At 38.6% G+C, this 12694-nt stretch overlaps 1 protein-coding gene across 12 annotated transcripts in view; it reads right to left on the minus strand.

Annotated features, from left to right (window-relative positions):
* PKP4 (plakophilin 4) overlaps positions 1-12694 on the minus strand; it is a 237556-nt gene that overhangs the window by 59207 nt on the left and 165655 nt on the right. For 9 of the 12 annotated variants that reach the window (XM_079782896.1, XM_079782901.1, XM_079782899.1 and 6 more), the window contains 2 exons: positions 3199-3330; positions 2898-3088 (listed from right to left, as the gene is read on the minus strand). In XM_079782896.1, coding sequence (XP_079639022.1) covers positions 2898-3088; positions 3199-3330 — 323 coding nt within the window. The remainder of the gene's footprint in view (positions 1-2897; positions 3089-3198; positions 3331-12694) is intronic. The other 3 variants (XM_079782903.1, XM_079782902.1, XM_079782906.1) reach the window with 1 other exon arrangement.

Raw genomic sequence — 12694 nt, forward strand, 5'->3', positions numbered from 1 at the left:
AAATTTTGGCCAATATAATGTATTTCTGTACAACAACAAAAAATTTGAATTAATTCATGTAATGTAGCTAGAGGAACATCTATAACTGTTTAGTCTTTATGGATTGGCCCCATTAACAAAAGGAATGTGCTCTCTCAATGCTGAATAAATGAATGTTTGGACAGCGCCTGGGGTCCACCCTCTCCCGTGAATTAACTCTCCAGGGACAGCCTGTTTGCACAGGTGCTGCAGCCAAATTTGTCTCTAATTTTAGCTCTAGTGTAGCCTCTAGCAATTCCAGCCAATTCTTTTACCTCCTTTAATCTATTAGCTCTTATCTTTAGGGGGTGGCTTTAAAGAGGTACAAAGGTACCCCTAAAAAAGCTGTTCCCACAGGAGGAAAGCCAAAGTCCCTGCTGGGTTCCTGGCCTAGCCAGCTGGAAAAGACCAGAATCAGAAATGAAAAACATTTCTGCCAAGGCTGGTGGTTCTGTGAATCCGTAGACTCCCGCCAACACTGGGTCTCAGATCCCTTTCTCAAAGCGGTACAACAATGAAGACTATGGGGTGGACTGGAGAATGGGCCTGAGGGGAACAGGCAGGGGAAACAGACACGAGGACACTGGTTACAAGCCCAGGACCCGGCACTTGCTCTGTATCTCCTTAGTGATTGCCATTACCTCGTCACTTTTAGTTGGGCAATAATGGCAGGGATAAGACAAGGACTTTGTACACTCCTAGATGTCCTAAGGGAAAGCATGCTAAGTCTCCAGGTGTCACAGCTACTAGGCTGGCTGAAACACCTGCTCTGAGACATCATGCTCAAGCTCAATTCAGGGAAGTCGAGGATATGAGGAGGAAAGAGAATTGTTAATAAGCAACAGGCAAGAAAGAGGGGGGTTAAAAATTAGTAGATAGTTGGAAAATTAAAATCTGTGCTTTGGGTTTAATAGTGCTAAAAATAAGAAGATCCCACATATGAACTTTTTACTACCAAAATGGGATGATACTTGGACCAGATAGCTAAAAAATGTGTGGTCCAGACTATATGTAAATTAAGTTTTAGAGACACCTCTCACCCCCCTTGCAACTTAATTCTTCAGCTCTAGAGACAAAATAAACTTATAATTAAAATAAAAATGAGGTAACATGACCACTTTTAGAGGGGAAAAAAATAGATAATTTCTGTAGTTAAGATTATTATTAAAAAGTGTGACTTCAGACCTGCTGACAGAAATTCACCTCAGACATGAATGCCTGGGAGCATTTAGTCCAAAGTTTCTCAAACTTTTCCATCAAAGCATTCCTAACAGCAAAGGAGTAAATGTATAATCTGAGGACTGGGGGTGCAGCTTGAAGTAGATTGCTTCAGGCAATACAAGATTTTTTGTTTTAGCTTAAAATTTGAGGCACTCTATTTGTATTTGTTTTAATATAGAAATGTTTCTCATTTCTTAAAAATTTCCCCTAGATTGTCGAGCCCAAGTCCTATTATTTCTCCTCTGGCACTGGGAACGCTGGCTGACTTCTGTGGTACTTTCAGGGCTTCCTGTACTGCATTAGGGGAAGATTAGTGTTTGTCTAACTTGTTTGATCATCTTACCATGTTTCAGAATCAGAGAAATCACTAAGGTACTTGGACAGACAGTTATCCTCACTGATTACTGACACTCAGAACTTCTACTGCTTCTATTAATTCTGGTGGACTGAAGTGAATAAAGAGACAACAAGTCAGGACTTAAGAAGTTTTATAAACATACTAGAGGCCCTGTGCACAAATTCGTACACAGGTGGGGATCCCTTGGCCTGGCCAGCAATCAGGGCTGATCAGGGCCATCTTGCCCAGTCCAGGGGAAGGACTGCGGGAGGTTGGCCGGCCGCAGGAGGTTGACTGTGGGAGCACACTGACTACCAGGGAGAAGCTTCTGCATGAGCGTCTGCCCCCAGGTGGTCAGTGCGCATCACGGTGACTGGTGGTTTGGTCGGCCAGTCATAACAGTCGCTTAGGCTTTTATATATATATATAGACTAGAGCCCCAGTGCACGAAATTCGTGCATGGGAGGGGGGGGAGGTCCCTCATCCTGGCCTGCACCCTCTCAAATTCAGGACCCCTTGAGGGACATCCCTCTCGTAATCTCGGACCGCTGGCTCCTAACCGCTCGCCTGCCTGCCTGCCTGATCACCCCTAACCACCTCTGCCTGCCGACCTGATCGCCCCTAATCGCCCTCTCCTGCTGGCCTGATCGCCCCTAACTGCCCTCCCCTGCCGGCCTGATCGACCCCTAACCGCCTCTGCCTCGGCCCCTGCCACCATGGCTTTGTCCAGAAGATGTCCAGTCTAATTAGCATATTACCCTTTTATTAGTATAGATAAGCAATATTATTATTTTTTTGATTATCAAGTTAGAAAACCCTCACTTAACAGAACGGTTATGCTTCTGTAGGCAGAAATATTTATATGCTAGCAAAGAAAAGAAATGTGTTCTCAGGGAGTAATTTCAATGATGAAGGCAAAAACCTTTGGTTGGAATGGGTCACTCCCATTTCATGCAGGTGTGGAACTACTGCTCGGCCCTCTAGTACTCTGGAGCATACTTTAGTTCTAGTCTTTTCCACACAGTTCTCTCTCACTCCCCTCATGCAAAACTTGCTTCTTTTAAACTAATTACTCTTCTGTGTCTGGAATTTATCAGAATCCATTAACAGGAGCTCATTTAAACAATTAATATATTTTTAGGTCTCATGCCTAAAAATTCCTTAACACCATAGACTTGCAAAATGTAAAATGTATTCACTATTTTATCCTTTCTATAAATTCAAAATTGAACATATTGGTTTTACTTTTTAAAAATACTCGTAACAGATATTCCAATTAGGAGGGTATTTCTTTACAAAGATCTTGATGTGTTTGGTTTACCTGAACCAGAGTTTGTCCTTCAGCTCTTGAATGCCTCACCAAATGGTTATTAGTGGATGCTATGAATGAGTGCGATGGTCTATTGTCTGCCTTACTCAAGTTCTGGCTGTTGTGGAAACTTCCTGTTTCCTGGTATCCACTGTCAGAATAAGAATTCATCTGCGTTGAACTTCTTGAGTTACCCAATGATCCTGTAGGAATGAAACCAGCAGGAAATACCTTTATTTTACACTTCTGAGGTTTGTGTTCAGAAATAAGATATTAAAAGAAAATCTAATAGTGAAAAGGTAACACAACAGACCCTCACTTTCATGGAGAGATGTCTGTTCTGGTGAATAGAGGGCGCCTGGCTCTGGCTCTGTCCTGATGAGATAGTTGTTGGGATGGACAGTGTCAGAAGCTCTAGGCTTGTTTACACCAGGATTTGGCACATCTGTAAGAAGACAAGTTTAATTAGCTAAATCTAAGGACAATCTTACATAAAAACTTGCTACAAAGGTTCAGTTATTTATCAGTAACGTATTATAACCTTTACATTAATACAAGACTATTTCTACCTTAAACTGTACAATCATTTGCCTATTTTCTGTAAGTTTCATATACTCACTTTATTAATATATTTTGCTAAATGTCATGTTCATTTTGATTACCAGCCTAAAATTAATTTATACACTATATTAAATAAATGTTCTCCCTTGGAAAACTCACCTCTCCCGTGACTTCCTCCAAGAGGATTCACAGACTGCGTGATAGTGGTGGCTAAGAACTTGAAAAGACCTTCCATAATGGAAACTTCTGAACTTAAACTCACATGGTATTCATATTATTGCTTGGCAATAAAACCTCTGAAGACAAGGCTAGCTTTTCATATCATATTTCATATCATCTAAAATCAATGGAAAGCTGTACAGTTTTCAGTTACAAAATTATGGAAACTTTAATATCTTATTTTAGAGTTGCAAAGAAAACTTAAATTTCTTATCCATTTGCTTTTTTATTCTTTTAGTCTTTTTCCAAATGAATATAGACAAATCTAACTTGATATTGTCTCCTCTAGGCAAATCTAGTCCTCCCATTATCTTGTTTTATTGTCAACTGTACCACTCTTCCATCTTGAACTTAAAAACAGAACAATTTATCTCCTTTCCCTCTATACCAATTTGTCTTATTTTATTTTATAAATTTATGTGATGTAGATTATATTGCCTTTCCCCAGTACCTTCAAAATACACTTGCCCATGTTGTGATTATCTTCATAAGTCTTTCTTTCCTCAAATTTCATCCTCATGTTGCTAACAAACATTCTTTTTTCAGAAATACTGCTTCACTCTCACTTCAAAGATTTAAATTAAATCTTGTATCACATACTGAGCTCCATACACAATTGTGAGGACTTCAATGCCTTCATGTCTCTTTCCTTTCTGACTTTCTTCCTTTACTTATTAAGAGCCTATTATATGCCAGGCCCTAGGAATGTAGTTATGAGGGAAGACAGGGCACGTGTATGTGTGAGGGAGAGAGAAAGAAACAGGGAGAGGGAGAGGGAATGAATGAATGAGTGAATGCCAATATCTGTGGGAAAGGCGCTTAGGAAAAAATTCCTAAAGGAAGTAAGATCTAAGCAGTATCCACTTATCACAGGAGGTCAGTTTGTCCATTCTACCCCTCTCCACTAGAATATAAACTCATTGTGAGCAGGAACTTTGGTTTGTATACTGTTTCCTAATTGTTTTCTCGGTGCCTAGGATAGGTGCATAACACTCGGTAGTGCCCAGTGAATATTTATTGAACAAACTCCTAACAAGAATAGCAGTTCTGAGTGCTGATTCATACCTGGCATCATGCTATGGCTTTATTTTACTGTCCTCAATAAAGTATGTCTATGTGAAGGGAAGTAAAACTTTTAGGCAGTGCTGATCAGGCTAGTTTTAAAGGTACAAGGTTTATGGGGAAACTGGGAAATCCCACTACATTCTAACCCTTCAACTTGATGTCAAATTCAACTCAAGGCTTTGTTTCCTAGCCTCAGGAAAGATTTGCTGATGTTCTTAATATAGGTTTTTAACTACCTACCTCTTGATTTATTATTTGACAGTATACTTTTTAGGTGGTAGAATTGTGTCAGTTCTGAATGTGTCAGTTCTGAAGTATGGTATTTCAATAAAAATTACAGTGTATATGGTTTCCCTGGTACATGTTGAAACATGATGTAAGTATCTATCAGGCTGATAGAGTTACTGCTTCATTTGTAAGACTTCTGCGTGAAATTCCGGAGTTCTAAACATTCTTACTCAGCAATTCTTGAAAGAGTTTTATTAAGGACTAGAAGCCCAGTGCACAAAATTCATGCATGGGGGAGGGGGGGGGACGGGACGAGACGGGATGGGATGTGTCTCAGGCCAACCTGCGTCCTCTCGCAATCCAGGACCCCTTGGGGGATGTCAGGCCTAAACCAGCAGTCAGACATCCCTCTCACAATCCGGGACGCTGCATGCACCAGTGACCATACTTTTCATACTGGGGAAAGGCATCTTGCTGTTGTATGGGCAGCTACATTTTTTTGCCCTGATTATAAAAAGTAGTACACAACATGATCATTCTGAGGCAGCAGTACCATTTTCCCCATCTTATGGGTGAGAAAACTGAAGCAGAGAAAAGTTAAGTAATTGGCTTTGTCACACAGTTTTAAGTGTCAGAATCAGGGCTGACCACAAAATGTGCAAGCCAGAGTCAATGCATGTTATCGCTGCATCATTCTGTTTTTTTCAGTGTTAGAGTAGCCTTCCCAGGTTTTAATTTTTAAATCTAAGAGACTGTTCCCAATATATAGGGTAGGGTTCCTAGACGTGGCCAGTGATCAGGGCCATCTGTGGGGTGAGTGGGGAGTGGGGCGATCGGAGGGCGCCCCCCCCCCCCCCGCTGGTACCCACCTTGGCTGGCGACCTGGCACTGCCCGCTGGCTGGCCCTACCCCACCCCATCACTGCTGCTGGTTGCATCCCTCTGCTGTAGGTGACCGGCAGGGCGCTGACCGGCCGGCCCCGGCCCCCGATTGCCACCACCACCAGTCGCCTTTCTCTTGGGGGGCAGATGCTCAACACATGAGCTGCCCCAGGTCAGGGGCAGCTCCTGCATTGAGAGTCTGGCCCCTGGTGGTCAGTGCATGTCATAGTGACCGGTCATTCCGCTGTTCAGTTTATTTGCATATTAGGGTTTTATTATATAGGATTATGTAAAATACACAGTCTGTTAGGCTAGAGAACTTTTGCAGGGACTTGGAGTGCCTGGGAAGAGCTACAGAAGAGATGGCCTAAAATCAGAGCTATGAGCAGTTCACCTTTGTTTCTTCCAGAAGTGTGACACTGGAAAATAAAATATGAAACAGCAACTAAGTATGGATAGGGAAGTACCACTGTGGTGGCTTTAAGACTTCTCATACATGAATAAAATATACTGCATTTTTAAAAGAAAACAATGTTTAGTTAGTCCTGAGCTTCATCTTTAGTAAAAGATAAAACCTGGGAAACCAATACATCAAAGCTTTTGGCTTGGGAACACTAGGTAGCATGCGTGCCAGCATCTAAAAATTATCACCATGGAAACCAGAAATCATTAGTTTGTGTATGCCTCCCTCCACCTTTTATTTTTAAACTATTGGAAGTTGTTATTTAAAAACAGAAAGAGAAAGAGGTACCCTAAAAATGTGTTTCTTCATACAATGGGAAATTTTCTCAAAAACCACGTGACAAACAATTGTGCTCATTTAAACACTTCTTTAAGAGAAGCCATTTAAAATAATCATAGAGTAAGCACAAATTGTGACATTCGCGATTCTACACTAATAAAAATGCCTCAGAAAAAATATAGAAAAGGACACGGGTAGCTAACAGGGGCATTAAATTAATAGATTCCCATGTCCCCTAAATCCAATTGGAAGATTTAAATAGCTGGGCTTACAGAACAGGCCATAGGTTTTTTCCTTTATGAGTAAATGGAAAAGTTAAAGTTTTAAAAAGTTGATTTAAGAGATTTACTCAATATGAATTATAAAACCACCAAATTCTATACATGAATGGTCTTTGGTCATTTTTCTACTTTTATAATGGAGCCAGCCCAATGATAATGTGTATCCGCAAAGACAAAAAGATACTGACGTATCTTCTCCATCATTAAAACTAAGTTAAATTGTTTTCAAAATAGTTTTACTATTATTTACTACTTCTTTAAAAACTTATAATTCACAAATTCTACACACACATCTAAATGTATGTACACAGTCAGCCTCAATCAGATAAACAGAAGACCCATTTACTAATTACTGAATAAAGTGCTCTATGTAGTATGGTAAGGTTCACAATTATTAATGATGCGTTATTTGTGCAATCTTACTTTAAAAGGAATGTCTTTTAACAGCATCTGCTGTATGGAATGGAAGAAGACACTAGTCAAATTTATCCGAGAGACTGCAGATATGATGGGGTTAATCACTTTAAGATTGGTGCTGTAAACTATAATTAAATAGTTGGCATGTTGTTATATAGCACAATCAGAACATGAAATCAAGAGATATTTTTATGAGTAAAAATGACAAACAGACTATGAATGCTACTTCTTTAATCTGTGTACTAAAGAACATGTGTTCCCTTTTTAAGAAAATCACAAACATGTTTTCTGGGACACCAGAAATATACTATGGGGCATTTTCAAACATCAAATTAGCATCTTCCAAGAAAATGCATATCTAAAAATACAGAACTTGAACAAGCTTCAAGGTAGAATGAAATAATCTCCATCTGTTTAAGACTGGAAGATTATTGGAAGCACGTTCCTTCTTGCCTATTACATTTCATCTGAGTGCCCCAATTTTATACAAAAAAGAAAAAAGTAGAAGGTTGCAGCTAAAAATATATTACTGGATAAGGAACAATAATGCTGTAGGTATATGAAAATTGGTATATTATCTACTCCATTAAGTTCATAGTAAGAGATGAAATACAAAGCAAATTATTTTATCTTTTCTGTGATGTACCTCCCAAATATATACCAAAATTGAATAAAAATATGCTCAGTAAAAAGCCCAAGGTCTCTCTGAAGAACTTCAAATTATTAAAATGTCTCTGTTTTGTTAATCTATGTCTTACTTTTCATGCTCCATAAAATGATGGCGGTCTGTACTGTGTGTAAAATCACCATGGCAAAAGGAAGATAGAGATCAGTAAGATTTGTTGTAAATACAAACCTGTAACTAGTCTTTCACAGTCCAGATACTGTGACCTTATTTGAGATTCTCATTGTTTGTACCTGTCCCAAGTTGCTTGGTGTTTATAAATGTGCCCTTACATAAAAGATAGTGTGGTGTGAGTTATGGCAGGACTCTTGGGATGGTAACAGTATGCAATATTAAGGCAAATGATACTCTTCTTGAATTCTGGCCTAAATTGAGTTTAGCTATCATACTCAGAGGGAAAGCACTTTGTAAAACATACAAGCAAAACATTTTGTCGTATGGGGAACTTCCTGTATGGCCATGGAACTCTTGCTTCCTGTAGGACAATAGGTCCAGGAAGGAGTCTACTTTCCACAGAGCTGCAGAAATATTCCCATGCCTTCCATTGCTAAGAAGTATAAAATTTGCTGCCAAATTATGAAAGGGGATGTGGAACATGGACCTGAAAAAAAACTCCTCTTCTGTAACTTCTCTGACGTATAAGACTCACGTAACCTACAGTAGGTAACCTTATCATTGGAGGAAATGAGATCATTGGAAAATACTGTTTCAGAGTGAAAATGTAAATAAGCTGATGGAAACATAAAACGTAAGAACATTCTTTCGTCTATACAAGATACAGATGGATGTGCACTGATGCTTTAGGAGTATTACAGATATGCCTGGCCAGTGTGTTCAGTGACCCCTGCACCAAGAGGTTGCTGGTTCAATTCCCGGTCAGGGCACATGCCCGAGTTGCAGGCTTGATCCCCAGCAGGAGGCAGCCAATTGATGTTTCTATCTCTCTCTTCCTTCCTCTCTAAAAATCAATAAAAACATATTTTTAAAAAAGAAAATTACAGATACCTGGAGTTTATTGGTTCAAACATAAACTACTATAAACACCTAATATCCCTGAAAAGTTGGGTTTTAATGGAAGTGAAGATGTACAAGAACAGGCAGAAGACCATGTTTCCTGAAACTATTCCTAGTCTGGTTCTCGAGTATATCTAGGTTCTTGGGTTTACACCAGTTTATATCATGATTTAAATATGAAGTCATGGCTCTAAATATTTCACTCATGGAGAAAATGTTGTATGAGAAACCTACAAAAATAGAAACCAATAGTGAAGTTCACTTTAAATCTTGCCTTAAACATCAATTAGTCTGCCACTGAAAAAGCTCAGCTATTTGGATTCAATTTCACATACTGAGCAAACTTTGTATATGTAAAACTGGTATAAAGTGTTTGATTTGATTTCTAACAATGACAAATCTGAGCAGTATTTTAGTTTTATATGTTACCATGAAGATCTGGTCATAAATATTCAGAGATACAAAACAATTAAAAATAATTTTTAGGAAAAAAAATAATTCCCACAAATAGTCATATTAAGTATGTTTATCTGGGTACTAATTAAAATATCGGTATCACACAACCATAAAAATTTTATATTCCACATCTGTAAGAGGAAAACGTAAAAAACAAGGAATTTAAAAATATAAAGATTAAAAAAAATGCATCACACATGTAAAGTGTCCAACACTGAGTGCAAGAAGTGGTTCATGAAAGGCCGCGGGGCTCTGGCTTCCTATAGAGACAGCTGGAAAAAGAATAAGGGATTCGCTATGATGTAAAAGTTGGTAGTCTATGGAAAATAAGTGCTAAAAAGTCACACAAAAATATTTTTTCAAAGACACATTTCATTCCTTTTAGAAAAAATGTTAATAAATATAGAAATGGGAATATTTGATAGAAACACAAGATAGATTTCTTCTGTTACATAAAAACCTTTTAAAAACTGCATATATATTTACCATCAAAATAAATGAATGGTTGTCTGCAACTGGTTTCTCTATACTTTTCTACTGAATTATCTTTTTTAATAAAGATTACTAAGATCAAGCTAAATGGAAACTAACTCTAGCATAAGAATAAAATGTGGAATAATAGATGGTAGCCTTTCTGATACTCCCCAAAGCAATAATTTTAAACTGAGGAAGTGTGGCTCTCTGTGTTGAGAAGGTGGTAATGGAAAAAGGAGAGCGTTCTGACTTGATAATTTCGATTTTATTTTAGATAGTTAACAGAATATTTCTTCATATATCACTAAAACATGAGAAATTTTAAATATTTGACATGTTTGTATTAAACATAAAATGTTAAAAGCTAAAACTGGATATTTGATTTTTACAAAGCACTCACTCACTTATAGCAAGCATTTTGGGAATGTGTTGGTGTATCATATATAAACTAGAGGCCTGATGCACGAAATTCATGCAAGAGTAGGCCTTCCTTCCCCTGACTGCCGGCACCAGCTTCCTTCTGGCACCCGGGACCCAGGCTTCCCTCGGACGTCCGGTCTAATTAGCATATTATGCTTTTGTTATTATAGATGGCTTAGAAACATTCACATAGGTGTTGGTGAAAGCAAAATGCTAGTATTTGTATCTCAGGGTTGCCACCTATGCACAGGCACAGTGATAAATGTAGAGTTCTAGTCTACCAGAAAGGCTGAGGCCAGCACATGGCAGGGAATTTTGCTCTATAAGGATTCATTTAACAAAATCCCAGCTATGCAGAAACACAAATTAAATAGCATCCATTAGCTGAGAAACTCATGTCATATCTCATAGCAGGTCTCATTCTATGTTAGGGCTAAACTTCAGAGTACGGTTTGCTGGCTTTAACACGTCACCCAACTTTTGAACCCTTTGTTAAAAATATTTGTATTTAAGTCTTTTTAATTAAAGTATTCAGAAATATAAAAGTAGAAAGGTAAAATTAACCCTCTTCCCAGATTTAATGATTATAATATTAATGCCATATTTTTGTTTCATTTGTCTTTTCCTGTTACAGAATTTTAAAAAAGATCCCTCACATCAGATCATTTAAACTCTAAATACTTCTATATGTAACTCTATAAAACAAGGACTTTACAAAACTACAATTATTCCATAATGCTACATTATAAGTTCAGACCAAATTTTCCTGATGTTTCAAAAATGTCTTTCTTCAGTTCGCTTATACTAGGTCAGCCTGAAATGAGGTTCAATGATTGTATTGAATGTGACTGCTACTTAAGTCCCTTAAATCTAAAAAGATTCCCCCCTTTACATTTGCTTGGCTCACTGAAGGGACCATAGTGGACTCACACAGGATGCTCCACATTCAGAATTTGTGCCATGGGTTTCTCAGGGTGGCATTTATACATCCTCTAACTTTAATACGTCTGTAATACGTCTGTAAGCAGAAAGTTAGAGCTCTCAGGTCAAACTTTTGTGGTTTATGGGCGATGTTGTGTATTTCACATCATGTCATATCACCACTTTTACAGTTGCTAAGACAGCCAATTCAAGTGATGGCAGCCTGACCCTTCTATTTTTAAGTTCACCCTCCACCTTTCTCCCAGAACAATGGTTCCCAGCCCTTGCTGCACACTGCAATCACCTTGGGTCAGGGCTTAGAAACCACCGCTGACTGAGTCCCATGCCCAGATATCCCAATTCCATCAACCAGAGTTGTAGTCTGAATATTAGAAATTTAAAAAGCTCCCAAGGTGATTCTAATGTGCAGCTAGGTGTGAGAATATAGAGGTTTTTGCATGCATTGACAATCTTTGCTTGAATCAATTATTTCATTAGGGGATGCAAATTGGTGATTTTTTTTTCTTCAAAGTTTACTGCTCTTTCTACATTTATCAGGAGAAATTCTTTTGTCATATTTTAGAAATCTTTATGGAGTTAGTAAATCTAGGGTTATTTGGTTATCCTGAAATACAATCTGTATAGGATAGGCAGGATAAATTGTTAATTCTTCTCTTTAATTACCAGCAATTAAATTAAATTAATTATGAATAAGGCAGTGGTGCACAAACTACAGAGTGGAATCACCTGGGGCTCTTTCAAGTCTACTGATGCTGGTTCAGGCCCCAGATTTTTGAGTTGTGTAGGGGGAGGCATGGGCATCAAATTTTAACAGCTCCACATGCAATTCTAACGTGCAGCAATGTTTAGGGATCTCTGGAATGAGATGTTTGTACCCAAATTACCTCCAACAGTGATGAAAAAGTTTGGTTTCTGCTTGTTTTGGCAGTGGTTGTTGCATTTAAAAATATATATTTTTTATTGATGAGAGAAAATCATTGATTGGCTGCCTCCTGCATGCCCCCTACTGGGGATTAAGACTGAAACCTGGGCATGTGCCCTGACCAGGAATCGAATCGTGTCCTGATTCATAGGTCGATGTTCAACCATTGAGTCACACCAGCTGGGCGGTTGTTGCATTTTTGTTGACAGGAAATGCATCTGATCATTTTGAACCAGATATAAAGGAAGAAAAATTGAAAGGAAATATGACAATTTTATTAAATTCCAAGATCAGGTTGATTTCTAATTTTCATAAGAACTAATCCTATATAATAAAAGGCTAATATGCAAATTAGTCGAATGGCGGAACAACAGTTCACTATGACGCGCACTGACCACCAGGGGGCATACGCTCAACGCAGAAGCTGCCCCTTGGTGGTCAGTGTGCTCCCACAAGGGAGCACGGCTCAGCCAGAAGCCGGGCTCACGGACGGCGAGCGCAG

This window comes from Cnephaeus nilssonii (assembly GCF_951640355.1).
Source record: "Cnephaeus nilssonii genome assembly, chromosome: 10".
NCBI classification, from domain to species: Eukaryota; Metazoa; Chordata; class Mammalia; order Chiroptera; family Vespertilionidae; genus Cnephaeus; species Cnephaeus nilssonii.